We start from the raw sequence: 26,100 nt of genomic DNA on the forward strand, positions 1-26,100 counted from the left end.
AATGTCGAATTATCGGACATTGTTTTCTTTATTATAGACATACAAATAAAGTTAAGTGTGATACATAATTGGGGGGAATTCATCATTACTCATTAATAATACCAGTTGCACCTGATTTGTACTAACCCCCCCCAAAATGCTGCGAATGTATTTGCATTATAAGTGATCTATAATAGCCTGTTCTCGTCAATACAATCTAGGCCTACTGAAAGTAACTTTCCGCTCTCTTGACTCAAAGATGAAAATGCAAATCCCTTATTCACAAAATGTGTGTGTGGACCTCTGGTGTAAACATACCCTTATGTTTGTATCTGCCTATGATGCTCCATCGGTACTGTGTCCTACAGATGTCACCCTGCTGGAGAGGTCCAACCAGAAGGCCATCATCACACAAGGCCTCCTGGGCTCTGCTGCAAGGTAATCACTCATCTGGTTGACCAACACACTTACCAAGGTGTATTCGCTTGAATCAAAGTGTCTGATGATGCTGTGTTTCCTCTACATGCATTTCATCGTGGCGCGCCGCCACGATGGAATTTCCTCCGCCACCATTCAGATTTCTCAACCCCAAAAAAAAAAAAAGATTTAGGCCGCTTTTCAGACCTTCACAGCGCTAGACACACCCACAAGCGCTGAAACTGGACCAGTCCGTGTGTGTCGCGAGTATTGAACTTGAGGCTGCGTTCGTAAATTCGCTCTGAGAGCCCCGGAGCGCACACTGGGTTCAACGTCATAAAGGGACCAAGTCATTTGATTGGACAAGAGGCATTCCGTGAGTGCTGATCAGATTTCCAGAGCGTATTTACGAACGCGCCCTGGCTGTCACCCGAACACCGCGAGCTAGCGTAGTGTAGTGTAGTGTAGTATGGAGAGAGAGAGGAGAAGCCTCTCTATGTGTTACCTATGTCCAGTGTACTAGAACCACTCTAACAGGAGTGTTTGTCCGTGAATAACACCGGCTATGCCCGGGGTAGAAACACAAGACTATAAGGTCATATAGGTTATATATAGGTCATAAGGTTATATATGACTATATAAGGTCTACAGGTCTACACGGTCATTTTAAGCCGTCGACCAGCCCTCTACGACCACGGGAAGTCATGTTAAAAGTGAAGATACTTCTGTTAAACTAAGCTAAGCTAAACATCGCTAATCGCTAACTCCCTCCTGGGCTTAAAGTGACAAGTAATAACGTTGTGAAAAAAACCGTCAGATCAGTGTTTTTGTTTTTATTGACAACGGAATTACATGCTGGAAAAACATGCAGACACAGACAATAAGAGACACACGGGAGAAGTACAGGAAAACATTTAATTTTTTTGGGCCATCCTCGAGTTTTGGCTGAAATTACGTCGTTGTTTTGAGCGCGCGCGCGCGTTTCATGCGCGTGCACGCGGGAAAATCGCGGGCGCGCGCTGCGCGCGCGCGCGGTCAGCACTACCCGCCACCATTGTAAAAATTCCTGGAGGAAACACTGTGATGTGTCTGATGGTAAATACCCAATGAAGGATAGATAGACATTAGCATTTTTATGGGCAAGCTTCTTTCATTAGAGCTGTTATCTAAGTGTCGGAGTGTTCCAGGTACGATTCGACAGCGACTGCGAAGGACTCCCTGACATCTCTGATCTCCAAGAATGAAGATCTGAAGAAAACAAAAGGCGAGGTAGGAGAACACAAGACTATAACTCATAGGGGAGTGTGAGGTAAACACAGACGCACTCGCGCCCCGGCTCGGCCATTGACCAGGTAATCAGTATACAGGAGGTGCTGGCTTGCTCCCGCTGGGAGGCAGACTTGTTTACTGTTTTCAACCATAAAACAATGTCGTGCCATACACGAGAGAAGACATAGAATTAAAACAGCTGTAGATATCCAATTTTGTGGTAGAATTTTTCGATGGCTTTCGGAGGTTTTGGGAGAGCGTCGGAGGTTTTGGGAGAGCGTCCAAGCAGCACCTGTCTTGCTTGCATGTCTGCTCTGCCGCTGCCATCTTTCGCATTAAAGGTGACGAGTGGATTTATAATGAAGAGCTTAGGTCATTGTCATTATATTTAATGTGAAATATGTCTTTAGCGGTATTCTGTTACATGCTTGTGATAGAGCGTCCCACAGGTGTTTGTGTGATAGAGCGTCCCTCAGGTGTTTGTGTGATAGAGCGTCCCTCAGGTGTTTGTGTGATAGAGCGGTCCCTCAGGTGTTTGTGTGATAGAGCGTCCCTCAGGTGTTTGTGTGATAGAGCGTCCCTCAGGTGTTTGTGTGATAGAGCGGTCCCTCAGGTGTTTGTGTGATAGAGCGTCCCTCATGTGTTTGTGTGCTAGAGCGTCCCTCAGGTGTTTGTGTGATAGAGCGGTCCCTCAGGTGTTTGTGTGATAGAGCGGTCCCTCAGGTGTTTGTGTGATAGAGCGTCCCTCAGGTGTTTGTGTGATAGAGCGTCCCTCAGGTGTTTGTGTGATAGAGCGTCCCTCAGGTGTTTGTGTGATAGAGCGTCCCACAGGTGTTTGTGTGATAGAGCGTCCCACAGGTGTTTGTGTGATAGAGCGTCCCTCAGGTGTTTGTGTGATAGAGCGGTCCCTCAGGTGTTTGTGTGATAGAGCGTCCCTCAGGTGTTTGTGTGATAGAGCGGTCCCTCAGGTGTTTGTGTGATAGAGCGTCCCTCAGGTGTTTGTGTGATAGAGCGTCCCTCAGGTGTTTGTGTGATAGAGGGTCCCTCAGGTGTTTGTGTGATAGAGCGGTCCCTCAGGTGTTTGTGTGATAGAGCGGTCCCTCAGGTGTTTGTGTGATAGAGCGGTCCCTCAGGTGTTTGTGTGATAGAGCGGTCCCTCAGGTGTTTGTTTGATAGAGCGTCCCTCAGGTGTTTGTGTGATAGAGCGTCCCTCAGGTGTTTGTGTGATAGAGCGTCCCTCAGGTGTTTGTCTATGGAGCATGCCCTCAGGTCTCTCCTCAGAGTAACCGTGTGAAGGATACAATACAACTAGCTGGCAATCACCTTCTCTCAAGCCATCATCATCAGCCGCCGTCCCTCTGGAACGCCCTCCCCAACCACATCAGACAGGCCAACACCCTGCCAACATTTAAACCCTAAGGCCCTCAAAACCCACCTCTTCAAGCTTGCCTTCACCAGTTAACCCTCTCCCCCTCCCATGTGTCCCCAGCACTACCTTAATTAAGCCCCTATACTTTTTTTAATTCATTTTTTTATTATTACTACTCGACCTTTTCAGTTTGTAAAGCGTCTTTGAGTGTCTAGAAAAGCGCTACATAAGTCTAATGTATTATTATTATTATTATTGTTATTATTATTATTATTATTATTATTATTATTATTATTATTATCAGCAGCAATCTGCAGAAGCATATACTGTATGATGCAGAAAGCAGACAAATCTGAAATCTTTAACTGTGCTACTTTTTAAATGTTGGGCTCTTTCTGCCGATACTGAACATGTCGAATGTCCCACTGTCAGTCTGGTGTCTGATTGTTCACCTCTGCCTCCAGTTGGCCTACCAGGTGGTGGAGCTCCAGCAGGAGATTAAAATCAAAGAATCTGTACTGGAAGAGCAGCATGCCAGGTGAGGCCCAAAAAACCAAAACAAAGTTGACATTCTCTGTTGAAAATGTTGAAATATATTTGTAAAAGTCTACTGGTAGGAGGAGTGTGTTACGTTAGGAGTATGTGGTCCTTTATCGACTATCAGTAGGATTACACATTTATATGAGCACTGTACATACAGTAGATAGATAGATAGATCTTTATTTAGTCAGGACAGTGCACATTAAGGAACAGTCACTTATACAGAGTATGGTGACAGTAAATATGCCGGAGTTAGCTGGGAGCTCATTTGCATCTGTAGTCCTCAATAGACGCTAGCTGTGGCGCAGGAGGTAGAGCCGGCGTCTAACGATCGCAAGGTTGGCAGATCGGCGGTTCGAGCCCCAGCTGGCCACACGTCGAAGTGTCCTTGGGCAAGACACTGAACCCCAAATTGCTCCCAGTGAGCGGGCCAGCGCCTTGCATGGTAGCTTGCCGCCATTGGTGTGTGAATGTGTGTGTGAATGGGTGAATGAGAGGCCGTTGTAAAGCACTTTGGAATAAGGCGCTGTATAAGTCAGCCCGTTTGATCTCTTGCCATGATTAGGATGTGTGAGGTGAACAGGCGACTGATGGGGGTGGAGGCGGAGTACGGGAGCCTGCGTGCCCATGTGGCGGAGGTGCAGGAGGGGAACTGGCTCTTAAAGAGAGAGTACGACTGCCTCCTGGAGCAGCACCACGCCATGGACGAGATGTTCGTGAAGGAGAAGGTGCGGGGCTCCGAGCTGCTGGAGGACATGATCCGCTGGAAACAACTGGCCGCCGTCCAGATGAACAGTCGGAACGAGCGCAGAGTAAGGTAAGCTGCAGGTCAAAGGTCAGCCATGGGTGGGGTCATTTGACCCCTGTGTGTAAAACAAAATGTATATTGCACTCGATCAAATTTCAGGACCCTCCTTTCATGACTTTTCCTAGATATGTGCGTTCTACCACCCAGTATCCTTACATTTTCGAAATCACATCAGGATAAGCTAGTATAAAGCTATTTTGCAGTTTTTCTGTGTAGGAAGCAGGCTAATTTACAAGGCGGCCAACTAGTGGTCGTTGTGTGTAAATAGCAGCTTAGCATTGTAAAGACTATGGTCATTTGACCCCCGAGTTAGCTCTTATAGTAGGTAAAAAAGGCACGGCTGTTCTAGTGTTAAAGCATGTTCGTGTCCATCAGGAGTGGAGTGTAGGCATGTGAGACCTTAACAGACGATTAGTGAAATGAAAACAGTAACTGCACAAGTCTGCTTTGCTATGACCTATGACCATAGATGATTAAAGTACAATTTCAATGAATGTAATGTTTATTTCTGATTTATTTGAATTCAAATCTATATCAAAGAGCCAGGGAGGTAACTCTTCAGAAGGAACTTGAGACGGCTGCAAAAACGGAAGTGAACATCGACGTGTAAGTACTGTGCAAAACACTGAATCCCAAAATCGCTCCCAGTGAGCGGGCCGGCGCCTTGCATGGTAGCTTGCCGCCATTGGTTTGTGAATGTGTGTGTGAATGGGTGAATGAGAGGCCATTGTAAAGCGCTTTGGATAAAGGCGCTATATAAGTGCAGTCCATTTACCATTTAAAGGATGACAGGGTTATGACAGGGTTATGACAGGGTTATGACAGGGTTATGACAGGGTTGTACCTTGTTCTGCTGTTTCTCTTCCAGCGGTTGTGTGAGCGCTCCTCCTTCCCCCAGAACAGCGTCCCCAAAGAACCAGACGATGGAGAAGGTTGTCAGACGGCACGGTCGAACTTTCAGGTAGAAGAGACGGTTGCTTTACGCCTGGTACACACAGAAAGATTTTCTAAATCTTAACAGATTTTTTATCTGAGAGAGACCCCACACATGAAGATAAAAAAATCATGGATTGAACATGACGAACACTCAGAACGATTTTGATCGTATTGTGTGTGGTGTGCTCCGATATTCCCAATACAGCACAACACATACATAAAGATCTGTCCTTACGACAGTCTAGAGCAGGGGTCGGCAATTAGGTTTGGCCTCGGGCCAATTTTTTTTTGAGCCACTAGATGGCGGGCCCGAACGTTTTTTTTTTTTTTTTTTTTTTTTTTTTCCCTAACACCAGGGGAGCCACCCCTCCTAAATTTCGTTGTTTGGTACCTGTACTGTAGCAATGACAATAAAGACCATTCATTCATTCCATTCATTCATTCATTCATTCATTCATAAGTAATTGATTGTTAAAAAATGTGACACGTTCTAATGCTTTGACTTTTCTTTCGAAAAATGTACACATCGCTAGTCAACTAACACAGCTTGTTTTGTGAGCCTGCTAACAATGTAAAGTAGTGTTGTAGTTAACTAGGTAACAATGTAAAGTAGTGTTCTAGTTAACTAGATAACAATGTAAAGTAGTGTTGTAGTTAACTAGGTAACAATGTAAAGTAGTGTTGTAGTTAACTAGGTAACAATGTAAAGTAGTGTTCTAGTTAACTAGGTAACAATGTAAAGTAGTGTTCTAGTTAACTAGGTAACAATGTAAAGTAGTGTTCTAGTTAACTAGGTAACAATGTAAAGTAGTGTTGTAGTTAACTAGGTAACAATGTAAAGTAGTGTTGTAGTTAACTAGGTAACAATGTAAAGTAGTGTTGTAGTTAACTAGGTAACAATGTAAAGTAGTGTTGTACTTAACTAGGTAACAATGTAAAGTAGTGTTGTAGCTAACTAGGTAGCAGTCCAATCCATTACGTTGTAGTATTTTGGCTTGACTAGCAAGTTTGTGTTGTGATTCTCAACAACGTTGAAACGTAGTTTCACCCTTTTCCATAGTTTTGAATAATAAATGTGTGGACTGACGATGTAGCGCAGCCTAGCTTATTCTAATAATTATTTAACATACTTTCATTCTGAATGATTCCCCCCTCCTCCCAGACAAGGTCACATTATTATTGGATTGGTTGTTTGCCTGCCGGGTGAAGTTAGCTAAACATTTAACCTGCTAACTAGCAAGAGAAACATCATGTCACTCTCCAAAGGTGTAAAGAGGAAAGTTGACGGTGAAAACAGGGCATTTAAAGAGGAATGGACAGCGAACTATAATGTTCATCCTACCTGGTTTCATCAACGCAAAGCCGTTGTGAGACTCACATCTTCCGTGCTCACAATGTTCCCTTTCTATACATGCGAGTCGTCCTTTTCCTCAATGAATGTGATAAAGACGCACGAGAGGAATCGATTGATGCAAAAAAAAACTTGAGAACTGCCTGCGGATTAAAGTGACGTCCATATAACCAGATATCAAGCAAATACTGACCGATGGGAGATGCCACTTTTCACATTAAGTGAGTACCAAGCCTGTCGTTATTGTATTTAATAACCTAATTTTATTTTTTATATTTTGAATGAATGGCTCATTGTAATTATTATCCCTAATAGCGTGTTTGCTCTGTCGTTTCAGGAGCATAGGCCTATGCACCACCACCCCTCGCATAAGCGGATTACTTTTCTTTCTTTTCTGTTTTTCACCGATTTTGTTGTCAATGTTTTTCAGAATATTAAACTGAATTTGCTTTGTTACTGTTCATATGTGTGTTGCAGTCACATATACGTAAACATTACGTTTGAATTATTTACTGAGCTGGTGTTATTTTTTTCAAACCACACACGGCTATTTCAGCACTACACGTTGTCCACCTACTTATGATTCACTATGAGGGGTTCAGCGTCAGTGCGCTTCGGTGCACCCCGCTGCCTGATTGTCTGTCCCTGTGTCATTCACTCTCAACATGGATAAAAGTACAATAAGCATTATTCAGGTGGAGGTAGATTCTCTATTCGGACATTATAGGCGCTATACGTGGGACTGTCGGTCCGATATTGTAAAAAAAAAAAAAAAAAAAAAAAAAAAGTGGATTCTCAAAATATTCTGCTGGGCCAAATATTATTGGTGATGGGCCAGCAATGGCCCGCGGGCCGCCTATTGCCGACCCCTGGTCTAGAGTCTCGTCCCTGAAGCCTAAGGTAAATAAAGTTCAGAAGAACGAAAAGAAGAAGACGCGTCAGTCAGCTCGCTTCTTGATTGGCTACATTCCATTCCACGTCACAACCGTTGGTCGGAAGGGGGGGAAATCGGGCCAAAATCGTCCAGATTATCTTTATGTGTGTACCAGGCTTTAGAGATTGAGTCAACAAAATGTAGTGGGTCAAATGTGTAGTAAAAGTTCTCAAAACCTCTCATTTTCTTGTAGGTCAGCCTCTGCGACATCTCCTCCTCGGATCTTTGATTCCTTTAAAGAGTTGTTTAGAGAGTAAGTTACTAAACACAGAATCATGCACTACATACATACAGATCTATAGTGCTCTGCCTAAGTAATGGGACAGTGGCTCTCTACACACCAAAACCTTCCATTTGAAATCAAAACAATTCCTATGAGGTTAAAGTGTAATCATTTCTTATTTTATGGTATTTGTGTACATATTGGTTTCACCATTCAGAGCACCTTTTGTACAAAGTTCCCCAATGTCAGGGTGCCCAAAAGTGATGACAGATAATTTATCAAGTCGCACTCATGTTTAGTATTTGGTCGACAGTCCTTTGAATGAAATAACTGCATCTGAAGTCGGCCACCTATTGACCCCACCAGACGCTGGGTGTCTTCTCTGGTGATGCTCTGCCAGGCCTTTACTGTAACCATGGTGATGCTCTGCCAGGCCTTTACTGTAACCATGGTGATGCTCTGCCAGGCCTGTATTGTAACCATGGTGATGCTCTGCCAGGCCTGTACTGTAACCATGGTGATGTTCTGCCAGGCCTGTACTGTAACCATGGTGATGCTCTGCCAGGCCTGTACTGTAACCATGGTGATGCTCTGCCAGGCCTGTACTGTAACCATGGTGATGCTCTGCCAGGCCTGTACTGTAACCATGGTGATGCTCTGCCAGGCCTGTAATGAAGCTATCTTCAGTTGTTGATTGATTTCTAGACGTTATAGAAAATGTAGAAGTCTTCCTTGGCTTAGCAGGCTGTTGGTGATTTCTGATCTCACCAATGCTTTCTTTCCACTGAACTATGTTTCAAAGTGTTTGGTAGGTTTAAGGTTTTGACTATGTTTCTGATAAGCCTTATTATAATGGCTTCCGTGACTCGTTGACATCTCTCTGGTCCTCATGTTGATAGACACCAACAACTCCAAAGGCAAACTGAAAGTCTAGAATCAATACTAGGCATTGAGAGCTCTCTCTTATGGCTGCACAAATGTGTGACGGAACAAACTAGAAACCAATTGTCCCATCACTTTTGGGTACCCTGAAATAGGGGGACTATGCTATAGACTGAAACATACACTGAACACAAATATAAATGCAACACTTTTGTTTTTACTCCCCAATTTTTCACGAGTTGAAATCAAAGACCTAAGACTTTTTCTATGTACACAAAAGTCATTTTTCTCTCCAGTTGTGTTCACAAATGTGTTTAAATCTGTGTTGCACGCTGTAAATTGCATGCTCCTTCCAAACTTGCGACATCTGTGGCATTTTAGAGTGGCCTTTTATTGTGACCAGCCTAAGGCACATCTGTGCAGTAATCTTGCTGTCTAATCAGCGTCTGGATATGCCCCGCCTGTCAGGTGGAGGATGGATTATCTCGGCAAAGGTTAAGTGCTCACTAACACAGATTTAATCAAATTTGTGAACCCAATTTGAGAGAAATGGGCCTTTTGTGTACATAGAAAAAAAGTCTTAGGTCTTTGATTTCAACTCGTGAAAGATTGGAACAAAAACAAAAGTGTTGAGTTTATTTTATTTTTTTGTTCAGTGTACATGTTGTCCCTGTAAAACTCTAGACTGAAACATACATGTTGTCCCTGTGAAACTACAGACTGAAACATCCATGTTGTCCCTGTAAAACTAGACTGAAACATCGATGTTGTCCCTGTAAAACTAGACTGAAACATCGATGTTGTCCCTGTAAAACTAGACTGAAACATCGATGTTGTCCCTGTGAAACTAGACTGAAACATACATGTTGTCCCTGTGAAACTAGACTGAAACATCGATGTTGTCCCTGTGAAACTAGACTGAAACATCGATGTTGTCCCTGTGAAACTAGACTGAAACATCGATGTTGTCCCTGTGAAACTACAGACTGAAACATACATGTTGTCCCTGTGAAACTCTAGACTGAAACATCCATGTTGTCCCTGTAAAACTAGACTGAAACATACATGTCGTCCCTGTGAAACTACAGACTGAAACATACATGTTGTCCCTGTGAAACTCTAGACTGAAACATACATGTTGTCCCTGTAAAACTAGACTGAAACATCCATGTTGTCCCTGTAAAACTAGACTGAAACATCGATGTTGTCCCTGTGAAACTCTAGATTGAAACATCCATGTTGTCCCTGTAAAACTAGACTGAAACATCCATGTTGTCCCTGTAAAACTAGACTGAAACATCCATGTTGTCCCTGTGAAACTCTAGACTGAAACATCCATGTTGTCCCTGTAAAACTAGACTGAAACATCCATGTTGTCCCTGTAAAACTAGACTGAAACATCGATGTTGTCCCTGTGAAACTACAGACTGAAACATACATGTTGTCCCTGTAAAACTAGACTGAAACATACATGTTGTCCCTGTAAAACTAGACTGAAACATCCATGTTGTCCCTGTAAAACTAGACTGAAACATCCATGTTGTCCCTGTGAAACTACAGACTGAAACATACATGTTGTCCCTGTAAAACTAGACTGAAACATCCATGTTGTCCCTGTAAAACTAGACTGAAACATACATGTCGTCCCTGTGAAACTACAGACTGAAACATACATGTTGTCCCTGTGAAACTCTAGACTGAAACATACATGTTGTCCCTGTGAAACTCTAGACTGAAACATACATGTTGTCCCTGTGAAACTAGACTGAAACATCCATATTGTCCCTGTAAAACTAGACTGAAACATCCATGTTGTCCCTGTGAAACTCTAGACTGAAACATACATGTTGTCCCTGTAAAACTAGACTGAAACATCCATGTTGTCCCTGTAAAACTAGACTGAAACATCGATGTTGTCCCTGTGAAACTACAGACTGAAACATACATGTTGTCCCTGTAAAACTAGACTGAAACATACATGTTGTCCCTGTAAAACTAGACTGAAACATCCATATTGTCCCTGTAAAACTAGACTGAAACATCCATGTTGTCCCTGTGAAACTCTAGACTGAAACATACATGTTGTCCCTGTAAAACTAGACTGAAACATCCATGTTGTCCCTGTAAAACTAGACTGAAACATCGATGTTGTCCCTGTGAAACTACAGACTGAAACATACATGTTGTCCCTGTAAAACTAGACTGAAACATACATGTTGTGTTGAGTTATTTTGTGTGTCCCTGTGTAGGAAGAAGCGGCGGGGGAACTCGGTGTGCAGCCTGGAGGAGGACCTGTACGTCCCTGTAGGCATCTGTCTGTCCGCCAGGGTGCCTGCCAGAGCCCTGCATGTGCTGGTGAGGACCTGCTCGTGTCTGTGGTCAGACTGTCCATCAACCATGATGGGCAAGACAACACCACAGTGCAAAGGACTCCAAACTGAATTAGCTCGGGGCGTTCTCTGTGTGCTGTGCCCAGGAGTCTGCTGTTAACAGCGGCTGATGAAACCTTGTGTACCTTCTTCTTTTGGTTTCTCTGAAGCGTGGTGGTTATATGACGGTTTCCCGTTTCTTTACACAGTCCTTTGTGTTTTGGTTGAACTCTGCGAGGTCTTTTGAGCTGCGAGGGTTGGGTAGTAGTAGTAGTGTGGTCGGCTCCTCCACATCCACAGGTGGGTGGGCCAGTCTTGTAGCCCCGTCTAACCAGAGCAGCCCTGGGTCGTCCTGTTCTCCTTCTGAGGCGGTTGAGCGTTTTCCACTGAGCCCATGGTGCTTCTGAAGCCCAGTGAAATGTGTACCAAGTCGGCAACAGCACAAATTGAGATTTTTCTTTTTGCTTTTTTTTTAATGTGTTTTTCGTTTTTTTTCTTCTTATTACTAAAATGTTAATGTTGAAGAGCCCACTCAATATAACAAACACCAGTTACATAAGTAAATACTTTACGTTAGCAAACTAAGCTTTGTTTTCACATAAAACACAAGCGATTCACAGCAGCATCTGCCATAACACAGCTCTGCTGTAACACGCTCTGCTGTAACACGCTCTGCTGTAACACACTCTGCTGTAACACACTCTGCTGTAACACACTCTGCTGTAACACACTCTGCTGTAACACACTCTGCTGTAACACACTCTGCTGTAACACACTCTGCTGTAACACACTCTGCTGTAACACTCTCTGCTATAACACACTCTGCTGTAACACACTCTGCTGTAACACTCTCTGCTGTAACACACTCTGCTGTAACACACTCTGCTGTAACACTCTCTGCTGTAACACACTCTGCTGTAACACACTCTGCTGTAACACACTCTGCTGTAACACACTCTGCCGTAACACACTCTGCTGTAACACACTCTGCTGTAACACACTCTGCTGTAACACACTCTGCCGTAACACACTCTGCTGTAACACACTCTGCTGTAACACACTCTGCTGTAACACACTCTGCCGTAACACACTCTGCCGTAACACACTCTGCCGTAACACACTCTGCTGTAACACTCTCTGCTGTAACACTCTCTGCTGTAACACACTCTGCTGTAACACACTCTGCTGTAACACACTCTGCTGTAACACTCTCTGCTGTAACACACTCTGCTGTAACACATTCTTCTGTAACACATTCTGCTGTAACACACTCTGCTGTAACACACTCTGCTGTAACACACTCTGCTGTAACACACTCTGCTGTAACACTCTGCTGTGAAACACTCTGCTGTAACACACTCTGCTGTGACACACTCTGCTGTAACACACTCTGCTGTAACACTCTCTGTTGTAACACTCTCTGTTGTAACACACTCTGCTGTAACACACTCTGCTGTAACACACACTGCTGTAACACTCTCTGCTGTAACACTCTCTGCTGTAACACACTCTGCTGTAACACACTCTGCTGTAACACACTCTGCTGTAACACACTCTGCTGTAACACTCTCTGCTGTAACACACTCTGCCGTAACACACTCTGCCGTAACACACACTGCTGTAACACACTCTGCTGTAACACACTCTGCTGTAACACTCTCTGCTGTAACACTCTCTGCTGTAACACACACTGCTGTAACACACTCTGCTGTAACACACTCTGCTGTAACACACTCTGCTGTGACACACTCTGCTGTAACACACTCTGCTGTAACACTCTGCTGTAACACACTCTGCTGTAACACTCTCTGCTGTAACACACTCTGCTGTAACACACACTGCTGTAACACACTCTGCTGTAACACACTCTGCTGTAACACTCTCTGCTGTAACACTCTCTGCTGTAACACACACTGCTGTAACACACTCTGCTGTAACACACTCTGCTGTAACACACTCTGCTGTAACATGCTCTGCTGTAACACACTCTGCTGTAACACACTCTGCTGTAACACACTCTGCTGTAACACACTCTGCTGTAACACACTCTGCTGTAACACTCTCTGCTGTAACACACTCTGCTGTAACACACTCTGCTCCATACTCAGGTGAGTTTGGTGATGTCTTGTTTATGTTTTTTTCATTGTATTTTTGTTTGTTTGTTTGTTTATTTTCATATTTGTTTATTAGCCCCCAAGCTAGCCAAACAGTTGTTCTTTGTTGTTAGCTAGCTAGGAGCGGTGTTCTTTGTGCTAACTTTGAGGCGGGTTTTCTCTGCTGGGTAACTTGAGGGGTACCAATGTACCAAGCATATTTTCTACTATTTTCAGATTTCATGACGACTTGGTCCACTTTTCACCAAACGTCGCTGTCACAGATGGTGAAGTATGGGGTGGTCACACCCCTGACTCTGAATTGCAGCCCATGCAACCCCATTTAGATCCCCCCCCCCCCTCCCCCTCACACAAACACACACACACACACACACACACACACACACACACACACACACGCACACACATAAAGTCCTTTCCCAGAATAGAGAGAGCACCTTGCCACATCTCTCCATCCATCCAGTCAGAGATGCCTCATATTGTTCCAGGGGTCACATTAAGAGTGACAGATATTATTCAGCAGCGACTCCCTTGTTATTCTCATGTAAATAGAATCCCCTCGGTGGAAGGAAGCCCCTGTCCAGAGCTTTGGCCGTCCCTGTGGTACAAAGTGCTGCCTGTGTCCGCCACACAGAGCTCCTCTGTCACACAGAGCTGCTCTTGTCACAGGGACCCCCTCACGCCAGGCAGGGACATTTTCCATTTGAATGGCCCACGCATGCTAGGAGGAACTAGCATGACCCGCCTAAGGTGCACTCTCTGCCTCCCCACTTCCTTATTAGGAGAGATGTCATATAGTCTGATTTGCATGACGGTGGTGTGGTGCACTGCATTCTGATGTGATGATGGCTCAGGGTTTCCTGCCGCTCTCAGAAAGCCCAAGCGGGCCTTTTTTATTTCTGAGTCGTGTCGTCTGTTGGTGTTTCTTGGTTCTTGCACATGTGATGTTAGTTGTTGTTGTTGTTGTTGTTGTTTTGTGTGGTCGTGCTTGTTGTTTTTGCTTCATCTGATCTGACCCTGATCTTATTGAAATAGTAGCGCTCTGTAGTCATCTGACGTAGGCTTGTTAATCGTTATTGTCGTGCTCACTTCATGTTTTTTCTCCACGTGCTTTTGTTATTTTTGCGCTCCGTTCCCGCTCATATGCGATATTAAGATATGAACGATCTGTAGCCGACATATCTGAAGTGATCGTGTGTCCTATTTAAATAATTGCTTTCCTATTTGATTTAATTACTATTTAAAAGAGTACATTTCCCCATGTCTAAACTAATGATCACCTGTTCATTGCTACTCTTGGTTAATTCTGAACTCATTCTCCCGTCCTCTAGGATGCTCATGAGTTGGGTATTAACGCGGTGCGGTTCAGCTCCAGCTCCAACCTGCTGGCCACAGGCGGCACGGACAGAGTGATCAAGCTGTGGGATGTCAAAGCAGGTACAGAGGTGTACGCCTTCCCGTCTCCCCTGGCAACCTCACTGTACTAATAACACAACAGTATTACCCTGCACACATCAGCCAACACACTACAGCTGCTCCCAACATCATTGAGTTTCAGCCAAAGGCGTTGCGCTGTATAAGTCAGCAGGAACAAGCTCTTAACATGTGTCCACTGTTCCCCTTGTCCCAGGTATGCTCCACAACAGAGGAACACTAGATGGCAGTAATGAAGGAATCACAAGCATTGAGTTTGACCCAACGGTAAGGCTTCCTCTGTCGCATTTCTACTCAGTTATTGTTTAAAAAACAACAACAACAACAACAATAAAAACAGTTATTGCAAAATGTCTACTCAATGATCATCTAATCCTATTGATTGCTTTGTTGAGGAGCTTTATCGTGTAGTTTAGGATCTGATTCATGAACAACAAGGACACCAGTTATACCACTCAACACGCACAGTGGACATCAGGTCATGGTTTTCTGTCCTTGCCCACCTCTTTTGATGAGAAAAGGTGCTGTAAGTGTTCCATGAGGATTCTCAAAGTGGTGTTGAAGCGTTGAAGTGATTCTGTGTTGTGTTTCACCCTGTCATTAGGGGACCAGGATTTTAGCTGCGTCATACGATAAGTCTGCTCTCTTCTGGAGGCTGGATGATTGCGTTCCCAAGGTAACCGCTAGGAAATTTCAATTTGAGGTGCATAGTGTAAGGTACATAGTGTAATAGTGTAAGGTACATAGTGTAATAGTGTAAGGTACATAGTGTAATAGTGTAAGGTACATAGTGTTTGTAAAGCGTCTTTGAGTGTCTAGAAAAGCGCTATATAAGTCTAATGTATTATCATTATTATTATTATTATTATTATTATTATTATTATTATTATTATTATAATGAGAGGGAGAGTGGGGCCGGCCGGGCGTGCCTTGTCTTGTGTAGAGTAATGACCCAGTTGAAAGCTCTAGCTGCGTGTCTGTGCGTGTCTCTGTTCTGCAGCTCACTCTGACAGGCCATTCACGCAAAGTCACAGCGGCCAAGTTCAAATGCAACCTGCACCAGGTGGTGACGGGCAGCGCTGACAGGACTGTCAAGATCTGGGACCTCCACCGCGCCGCATGTGAGTGAACGTCACCAGAACAGTCTACTGCTGTTGTCTGTCTATCAGGCTACACCTTAACTGCTCCTCCTGAGACATCTACTACCCCCCAGCACTGTGTCTCCTGAGACACCTGCTTTTCCCCTTTACTATGCCTCCTAAGACTTCTACTGCCCCCCTTGTACTGTCTCTCCAGTGCCCCCCTGTACTGTCTCTCCAGTGTCTATAATAAAAATAAAAATAAATCTTTCGTTCTTTCTTCTTCTATCACAACGACTGCCAATGGCCCCTGGCCTGAGCTAGATCACTCTTCCTGCTAGAACTGGTGAACTGATGATTCACTTGCTTAGTCAAATGTATCGATTGTAAGTCGCTTTGGAATAACTTTGGCATCTGCTAAATGCCAAAAATGTCAATGTAAAATGTAATCTATCACGTATCTTGCCAAGTACAATGAAATGAAAAACGTCTAGTGAGCACTCAGTGTGTGTACCACACCATGTTTATTAGAGTTAGACAGAATGCAGTGCGTGTACCACACCATGTTTATTAGAGTTAGACAGAATGAGCATTCAGTGCGTGTACCACACCATGTTTATTAGAGTTAGACAGAATGCGTAGTTCAGTAACATAGTATATCGTTGTTCAGAGAAACTGTAACGAACCAGGTATTCGCAATTGATTGTTGGTGAATTGATTTCAAAGATTGATGTATTTGATTATGCCACTGATTTAGTATTTGATCTTCTCTCAAACAGGCATACAAACTATCGAGGTCCTCTCCTACTGCAGTGATGTGGTGTGCTCCGAGTACTTCATCGTCAGTGGACACTACGACAGGAAAATACGGTTCTGGGACAGTAGGTAAGGAAAGCTTCCACACACCTTCCTTCCCTGAGGCTGATTCTGTTGCATATCGCTGCTGTCATCAACATCATGTCAATTTAAGTTCCAATGTATTTCGTATTTAGCTCCCCATTGGTTTTATTTGTTGCGATCGTCGTTGAAGTGTGTGTGTGTGTGTGTGTGTGTGTGTGTGTGTATCTGCAAATGATGGTCAGTCCTTAACCCCCCGGCACTTTGGTGTAGCTGTCGCTCTGCTAGGTCAAATCTCTTCTCTGTCATGGTGCCCCAGTCAGTGGTGGGAATGAGCTTAGAAGGTCATGAGTTCAAATCCCACCTGGGAACACCACCACTAGTGTGCCCTTGAGTAAGGCACTTAGCCCTAAATTACTCCAGGGAGACCATCCCTGTGTAATCTCTAATTGAAAGTTGCTTTGGATAAAAAAGTGTGTGCATGTGTGTGTGTGTGTGTCTGTGTCTGTGTCTGTGTCTGTGTCTGTGTCTGTGTCTGTGTCTGTGCCTGTGCGTGCGTGCGTGTGTGCGTGTGTGCGTGTGTGTGTGTGCGTGTGTGCGTGTGTGCGTGTGCGTGTGTGTGTGTGTGTGTGTGTGTGTGTGAGTCTGGGGAAAAGGGGAAAGGGATTGTTGAGTCATGGTGATGTCATGTAAACACATGCCTAGAGGCTGCACTGTGACATTCACAACAGTTGATAATAATGTTTGCTCAGTAGATTATCAGTGTCTCTTGATTCTTTTAGGTCTGAATTGTGTTGCTCTGGAATGGACCTATCACTAAGCCACGCCCCAAAATAGAAATGGTCCAATCATATCACAGCAAAAGTCACTACAGGCAGAAAACTCTGACAAACAACTCTAAAATCTGATGGTGAAAAGCTTCTAGACCAAATATTATTGTCATCTTTAAAAAACATGTCTATTACTTGCTGTGGTAAATCAGAAATCAGAAATTTGGCAACTCCGGCCATTGTAAGTCATTGAATGTCATTCAGTCACGGTCGGTCAGTCAGTCACTGTCAGTGAAGCTTTGTTTGTTTGTCCGAGTTTTCAAACGGGGCGTTGCTTAGCGATAGGTCCATTGTCTAGCTTGAGTCGGAATAAAAAAAACATTATTTGTCCAAACTGCCAATGTGTCACATTGTCTGTTTCTCCCCTGTGTGTCAGGCCAACATGACAACTAATCAAAGCCTATAGCCTCATGCTAGCAGTGGCTTAAGCTTTGTCCAGTGACTTTCTGCCAACACTTTTGCAGTAATGCTAGTAATTGATACCTCTGGTCTGTGTTGTTCATGAAGCAGTAACAGGTCTAGTTTGAGGTGGCGTTGTTGAGGTCCAGAAAAAGGAAAAGAGATTTTTGGGCAGTGAAATGTTGAGGCTTTTATTCATATCTGGGTTATCCTCAGACAGAGCCAGAAGTCATAACTACGTTTTTCAGAGCAGAACACGCAGTTTTTTATCTTTGTTTTAACTTTGTCATCGGTGCAAACCATCTGTTATTTTGTCTATGTAGGCGATGGTATGCTTAGACGAGAGACCGTGTTTGGAGGACATTTGGGGAGAGACTCATGACCCAGAGAAATGTTTATACAAGACCCAAGGCACAACGCGAGGGGTTAAAAACAGCATGACATTGCCCAAAGTAATCATCACTTGCACCCATAAAATGTGTTCCTCGATTTGAGTGATGATGATTATGTTTGTGCTCAGCTACATAATTGCACATACAGTACCTATTCTGTACAGGTAGTCAGATTGGTGACAATGATTAGTACACTATGTGTAGGCAAAATGACCTATAAATAAAACAACCTGTTAAGTTTTCTCCTGATGAAATGACAGTGCCCTGACCTCCATAAGAATTTGAAAGAGGGAGCATTAGCATTCTGTCTTCTTTTAGCACTATACTCCAACAGTCTGAAACCAAACACTTACTATGAGGTTAAAGTAGAGATTCTCAGCTTTAATTCCATGTTTTCAGATTGGCTTCATCGTTTAGAAATGACAACACGTTTTGTATTATTGTCCCTCTATTTCAGAAAACTAGGAGTATTGGAACATTGGCTTGACAGGTGTTTCTGGTTAGTCAGGCGTGCTCCTCACGTCATTTGTGCAGGCGTAAGAGAGCTGTCAATGTCTAGTATTGATTCTAGAGAGTTCTCAATGTCTAGTATTGATTCTAGAGAGTTCTCAATGTCTAGTATTGATTCTAGCCTGTTGTCTAGACTCTAGAGTCTGTTATTGGCGTCTGTCAACATGAAGACCAAAGCGTTGTAACTGCAAGTCAAGAAAGCCATTATTGGGCTGAGAAATCAGAAATAAACATATCCAAAACGTTAGGGTTGCTAACGACAACAGTTGTACTACATCGTCTAAAAGAAGAAGCTGGTGAACTCAGCTATGGCAAGCAGCCTGGTAGGCCAAGGAAGACTTCTACAGTGGATGAGCGAAGAATAATCACTAAAGCAAACTCCCAAAACGACTTCCCCACAGGTCAGGAACACACAGAGACTAGCAGGTCAGGAACACACAGAGACTAGCAGGTCAGGAACACACAGAGACTAGCAGGTCAGGAACACACAGAGACTAGCAGGTCAGGAACACACAGAGACTAGCAGGTCAGGAACACACAGGGACTAGCAGGTCAGGAACACACAGAGACTAGCAGGTCAGGAACACACAGAGACTAGCAGGTCAGGAACACACAGAGACTAGCAGGTCAGGAACACACAGAGACTAGCATCCGCAGAAGACTTCACCAGCTCAACTACAGAGGTTACACTGCAAGGTGCAAACCACTAGTTATCCTCCAAAAGGATACTCAGGTTACAGTTTGCTAAAAAAATTGTACCTACAAGAGCTTGCAGAGTTCTGGAAAAAGGTTTTGTGGATGAGACTGATGAAACAGATGAGACAGATGAGACAGATGAACATGTACCAGATTAATGCCATTAAAGTGAAATGAATCAAGCTGGAACCAAAGAAATGCCAATTCGCTTCTTTTTTTGTCTGCATGGCAGTGAAATCCCTAATTTCATCACCTCGAGGATGACAAAAAGCTATCATTATGGTGTCGCGAATAGGTCTCATTCCATTCAAATTCCATTCAAAGAGATCTAAAAAAGGTTTTAAATTTGAGGTGTAACTTAACTTGTAGGAACCCTGAGTATTGTTATGTTTTTAGCCACAGCAGAGCGGTTGGTATGACATCTCTCATTCTCTCTGCAGCTCAGCCCTCCACTGCAGCCCTTACCACTTCCATGTTCGGCTGTTGCCTAGCAACAGTCAACCCACATAACGGCCTCTCTTCACCTCCCCTCTGTTTTAGGACTGTCCCTGTTATGACATTGTGAAATGTGAAAATCATCGTTTATTGTTTCCTCTCAGCAAACCACTGTAGTAATGTTGTTGCGCTAGATATCTGGTTAGGAGAATAACCTATGCTAGGCTACTCCTCCATACGTCTCCTGTAACAAATCATCAACACATCGGTTCTAGTACATAACGTCAACAATTCTCATCACTTTAATAATTGTAGCCGATTAGCAATGTAGTTGGAAAAAGCAGGCTTGTTTTGTAGGACTCATCTTAGATAGATAGGTAAGATTTATTGTCCCCAGGGGGAAGTTAATTTCCACACCACTGTACAGTATACATATATACATACAACACCGTGTAACACAGACAACAACAGACAGTACTACACATGACAGATACACAAGTACACACACTCAGCGTGATCTTGAGATCTGTTTTTACCCCCCCCCCTGTCCCTCCCCAGGGCTGCGAGCTGCACCCAGGAGGTTCCTCTGCAGGGGAAGGTGACGTCGCTGGACATCTGCCCCAACCACTGGCAGCTGCTCAGCTGCTCCAGAGACGACTGCCTGCAGGTGGTGGACCTCCGCATGAGCAACTCCAGGACCTGCTTCAGGTAACAGGATCTGCTTCAGGTAACAGGAGAGGGACAGGACCTGCTTCAGGTAACAGGAGAGGGACAGGAGCTGCTTCAGGTAACAGGAGAGGGACAGGACCTGCTTCAGGTAACAGGAGAGGGACATGACCTGCTTCAGGTAACAGGAGAGGGACAGGATCTGCTTCAGGTAACAGGAGAGGGACAGGACCTGCTTCAGGTAACAGGAGATGCTTCAGGTAGCAGGATATGCTTCAGGTAGCAGGATATGCTTCAGGTAACAGGAAGTTCAGGATATGCTTCAGGTAACAGGAGAGGGACAGGATATGCTTCAGGTAGCAGGATATGCTTCAGGTAACAGGATATGCTTCAGGTAACAGGATATGCTTCAGGTAACAGGATATGCTTCAGGTAACAGGATATGCTTCAGGTAACAGGATATGCTTCAGGTAGCAGGATATGCTTCAGGTAGCAGGATATGCTTCAGGTAACAGGATATGCTTCAGGTAACAGGATCTGCTTCAGGTAACAGGATCTGCTTCAGGTAACAGGATATGCTTCAGGTAGCAGGATATGCTTCAGGTAGCAGGATATGCTTCAGGTAACAGGATATGCTTCAGGTAACAGGATCTGCTTCAGGTAACAGGATATGCTTCAGGTAACAGGATATGCTTCAGGTAACAGGATATGCTTCAGGTAACAGGATATGCTTCAGGTAACAGGATATGCTTCAGGTAACAGGATATGCTTCAGGTAACAGGATATGCTTCAGGTAACAGGATATGCTTCAGGTAACAGGATATGCTTCAGGTACAGGAGACCTCCAGGCCCAAAGGACAGGCTTTACTTTAGCCACCTTATCGTTGGTGCTGCTCACTGAATACCGCTCCTGCCTGGAGGAAACAAGGGGCCACAGGTCTCAGGTCAGCTCAACCAGACATGTTTGAAGGTCCATGGTGTTCAGCTTTGTGCTGAAAACGGGTCAGAGTCAGTCAGTTAGTCATCGCAAGCCAAAGCTTGACTGCTCCATATGCCTGAGACACTTCACTCAGTTTTTTCAAAAGCAAGTGTATTTGCACCGTGGGTGGCTGTGGTGCAGGAGGTAGAGCCGGCGTCTAACGATCGCAGGGTTGGCAGGTCGGTGGTTCGAGCCCCGGCTGGCCACATGTCCTTGGGCAAGACACTTAACCCCAAATTGCTCCCAATGAGCGGGCCGGTGCCTTGCATGGTAGCTTGCCGCCATTGGTGTGTGAATGTGTGTGTGAATGGGTGAATGAGAGGCCGCTGTAAAGGCGCTATATAAGTCAGTCTATATAAGTCAGTCTATATAAGTCAGTCTATTTAACATTGACGTTGATTAATAATTCTGAGAGCCGGAGGCATGTGAAGGAAATAATACTGAGAGGGTTGTAAATTTAATTTATGTAAAATATGTCATGTAAATGCCTTCTGTCTTTCTCTCATTTCAGAGCTGAGGGTTTCAAATGTGGCTGTGATAGCACCAAGGCTATATTCAGGTGAGCAGACATACAAGACAACACCATTATTGATGCCCTTGGCCTTTAACCTCCACTGCCCTCTGATCATGCCACAAAGCATTAGCCGTGTTTAGGATGTGCAGGTTCCACGCTGTGCTGTCCCGCTGGGTGTCAGTGTTGCCAGATGGGATTGTTTTCCAGCCTAACCACAGTGTAAAAGCCACCCAGTGTGATCATAAGTAGCCCAATTGGGAATACTGTTCCGATCTCAGAGGCCTGTGTAATTACAAAGATCTGGAATGGGATGAGGAGACATCTAGTCACGATGTACGATTCACAACATTGTCCTCCCTAGAGCACATCTGGGGGAGTATATCAGTAGCTATTGGCCTATACAGCATATTATTACATTAGACTTATATAGCGCTTTTCTAGACACTCAAAGACGATTTACAAACTGAAAAGGTCGAGTAGTAAAATAAAAAGAAACCAAAAATAAATAAATAAAAGAAAGTATAGGGGTCTAATTAATTAATTGATTACTAAATCGAAATCTAAGTGTCTTTGTTTTTACTCTGTATACTGCAATTACACCTAGACTTCGGGCGGAGAAGCGGCGAACAAGCAACGCCAGCGTCCTCTCTCTTTGAAAAGTGGGCGCATGTTGGGTGCAGCTCCTTTGAGTTCCTCACACAAATGGTTTCTGGTGAGGCCCTGGGCTGTTTGATGAATGTAAAACGCCATCAGGGTCTGCATGCTGACCATGCCAAAGTGTGCTCCGTGACTTCTACCCACACGTTCTCCTTTGTGCTGTTGTTCTGTCAGCGTGCTTTTGTGATTAATCTGTGCTGAGTGAAAGTGACGGTGACATACAGTAAGCCCTGCTTAACTGTGAACACCTCCCTGTAACTTCTCTACAGTCCCCTGGCTGTGAGCCAGTTACCTGGGAACTGAGTGGGTTCAAGATGAGTGAGCTTCTTACACACCGAAGCCTCTTTAAAGGAAGCTATCTGGTGACGTCTTTTTGGGCGCTTGTTTTCAAAAGGAGACCAAACTGTTTTTCTAGACAGGTTGTCTTTGGGAGGGCAGAACACAAACCTCCACTCACACCTACATGATATGAATCAGCAACATTTCCTTTCCTTTTTTTGTATAGAAATATTTATCGGCTTGACTTGTTGAAATGGCTTTATTTGGCTCTGCCCTAGCCTTGGATGTTATGAAATGTATTATCATAAACAATAAGTTGAACAGTAGGATGATTACGTTTAAAATGATTCCGTTGTCGATGCAGTCTGGCACATAGATATTATATACGTATATATTATCTATGGTCTGGCAGACGAGAAGTTTCATATTGTTATGACGTGTTCGTTCTGTTTGAGCAGAAATTGACTGGGTGAAATTTCGTTTTTTGGCCGTTCTGTCGGGGTGTTTCAGTGACCATTTATAGGCGACTATGAACTACTACTACTACAACTATTAACTATGGCCGTTAAAAGGGGGGGGACAAGACGCTCGTTCACGTGCGCAATTTTTGTTGTTGATTGTGATTCATTAAGGGAAGCAGGTGTGGGACTTGCGCACCGAAAAAATACTGTTTTATAAGTCTGAATGTTGGTGTGTGTAAATGTTCTTACTTACGCAAGCTTTTTACGCCAGTTCTACGCAAAGCTTTAGAAATGAGGCCCTAGGGGCGCTTAGGTGGCGTAGTGGATTAAGCGCTGACCATGTACCGCAGGGTTCTCTCTACTGTATCTGTCATTAAAAAGAAAAATATGTGTGGGACTGCCCCACTCAGAAAAAATAACTAAAAATAAAATAAATAAAAATAAATGAGGCCCTAGCTATTGATGCTAGAAGAACGCACCAAGATGACGGTACATAGAAACCAGTACCTCGTCTTTGAAAGTCGAGTTTCACTGTCAAGTTTTGGGTTCATTAAAATCTCTCCCTCAAACTGATTTGATGCACAGCCTGCAGTTTTGTTAAGATCTCACCTGGGAAAGGATTACTACCGTTCTTTAATACGGAGCTGCCACTACCAGCCCTATCGTTGTACATAGTGTTTACCTTTGATAATGGCCGTCAATAATATCATGTTTTATTTCACTTCATTATGAATTGTTGTGGGTTCAGTCTCTGCTGTCATCCGTCCTTAATGAAATTAGAAAAGTGAAACGGTTCTAATCAGAACGCAGTAGCGCACACACAGACACACAGACAGGGAGACACAGAGAGAAGCAAAGAGACCAGACCAGGTTTATTTTTTTCCCCCTTTTTTTCCTCATCTATTAGAATGTCCTGGTCTACAGTGTCAAAGGCAGCACTAAGGTCTAATAGTACCAAAACCGAGACTTTTCCGGAGTCTGTTTACACATAATGTCATTAAGGACCTTAATAAGGGCCGTTTCAGTGCTATGTAGCCTGATTGAAAATCATCAAAGAGATCATTCAGGGTCATATAATCACGGTCAAATAATTGCTAAGTTCTTCATGGGCAGCTATTTCAACAATTGTTCCTGTAGAGGAAAGGTTTGATATGGGTCTGTAGTTGTTTAGTACAAATGGGTCTAGGCCGTTCTTTTTTAGTAAAGGCTTGATAACTGCAGTTTTCAGGATTTCAGGGAAACGTCTGATGAAAGGGAGGTGTTGATTATTTGTATTAGTTCACCTGCCATGCAGCTAAATATGCTTTTAAAAAAGCTTTTTGGCAGGACATCAAGGGCACAGGTGGATGGTTTAAGACGTGACATGATTTTATCTAGGGTCTTGCAGTCGATGGTGTTAAATTGTGACATGGTTGTTATGTCAGCCCTATTTGGGGATTCAAATAGAAGACAACATGCTTCACTGGCCCATTACTTTAGGGCAATGTACGCCACTCCCTTGACTTACTGTTGGTTTTGCAAGAGACTGGAAACATGGCCCCAGTCCTGCTTGGGGAAACATTTCTGACCAGTTATTTACAACAGAGAAGGATGACTGAGCCCCTGGTTGTCTTATTTTGTTCCTCCTTTTTCTCAATGACATTTGACAATGACTACACGTTTTCTTCTAATAATAATAATAACTTGAATTTATATAGCGCCTTTCACAAACCCAATGTTGACAAAGTAGAGAGAAAGATGTGTCATATCACATAGAGATTGTTTAGGAGTTTCATGCTGACGCCGATTCATCTTGTGACAGTTCGGCTAAACGTCATAGTAATAAATAATAATAATAATAATAATTCATTGTATTTATATAGCGCTTTTCCGGGGCTCAAAGACGCTGACAATATGGGAAAAACAGAAAACACAGAAACAACAAGCAACAGATAACATGAGCACATAGAACACAGAGTTAACCAACAGGGGACAAATAACACAGCAATGTCCAGGGGGGGAGGGGAAGGTGGCAGGGTTAGGGGAGATGGTTAGGGGTAGGGGAGGTTGTATGCATGTCCAGGGGGGAGGGGGGGTGGCAGGGTTAGGGGAGATGGTTAGGGGTAGGGGAGGTTGTATGCATGTCCAGGGGGAGGGAGGGGGGGGGGCAGGGTTAGGGGAGATGGTTAGGGGTAGGGGAGGTTGTATGCATGCATGTCCAGGGGGGGAGGGGGGGGGGCAGGGTTAGGGGAGATGGTTAGGGGAGGTTGTATGCATGTCCAGGGGGGGAGGGGGGGCAGGGTTAGGGGAGATGGTTAGGGGTAGGGGAGGTTGTATGCATGTCCAGGGGGGGAGGGGGGTGGCAGGGTTAGGGGAGATGGTTACAGGTAGGGGAGGTTGTATGCATGTCCAGGGGGGGAGGAGGGGGGGGGGGGGGGGGCAGGGTTAGGGGAGATGATTAGGGGTGGGGAAGGTTGTATGCATGGGGGAACAGGTAGGTTTTGAGGTGGGATTTAAAAGTGGAGAGTGAGTCTCTGAGTGGTTGAGGGAGAGAGTTCCAGAGGCGGGGTGCATGGTAGTGTGCAAAGTGGAGAACACACCTCAGACCAAACCTTTTGGCCAGTTGACTGTTTTCATAATAATACTGTCAAATCCTTGAAAAACAATCAAATAAGCACTGCAGCACTGCCCTCGTTTGATTGGCTGAATCAAATTGCTCCACATTTTCGGTTACAACTTTTTTTCGGTTTCCATGACAACAC

General features: G+C 44.2%; 1 protein-coding gene across 1 annotated transcript in view; it reads left to right on the plus strand.

Annotated features, from left to right (window-relative positions):
- atg16l2 (ATG16 autophagy related 16-like 2) overlaps positions 1-26,100 on the plus strand; it is a gene marked incomplete at its 5' end in the record, with an annotated part of 30,044 nt that overhangs the window by 529 nt on the left and 3,415 nt on the right. Inside the window, 15 exons of the mRNA XM_080547342.1 lie at positions 348-417; positions 1,584-1,665; positions 3,499-3,572; positions 4,140-4,391; positions 4,923-4,988; positions 5,251-5,343; positions 7,797-7,856; positions 10,958-11,063; positions 14,523-14,628; positions 14,822-14,892; positions 15,230-15,301; positions 15,626-15,746; positions 16,484-16,589; positions 20,362-20,511; positions 21,960-22,007. Coding sequence (XP_080403468.1) covers positions 348-417; positions 1,584-1,665; positions 3,499-3,572; positions 4,140-4,391; positions 4,923-4,988; positions 5,251-5,343; positions 7,797-7,856; positions 10,958-11,063; positions 14,523-14,628; positions 14,822-14,892; positions 15,230-15,301; positions 15,626-15,746; positions 16,484-16,589; positions 20,362-20,511; positions 21,960-22,007 — 1,477 coding nt within the window. The remainder of the gene's footprint in view (positions 1-347; positions 418-1,583; positions 1,666-3,498; positions 3,573-4,139; positions 4,392-4,922; positions 4,989-5,250; positions 5,344-7,796; positions 7,857-10,957; positions 11,064-14,522; positions 14,629-14,821; positions 14,893-15,229; positions 15,302-15,625; positions 15,747-16,483; positions 16,590-20,361; positions 20,512-21,959; positions 22,008-26,100) is intronic.

The sequence above is a fragment of the Nansenia antarctica genome, assembly GCF_963989245.1.
Source record: "Nansenia antarctica genome assembly, chromosome: 17".
In the NCBI taxonomy this organism is placed as follows: domain Eukaryota; kingdom Metazoa; phylum Chordata; class Actinopteri; order Argentiniformes; family Microstomatidae; genus Nansenia; species Nansenia antarctica.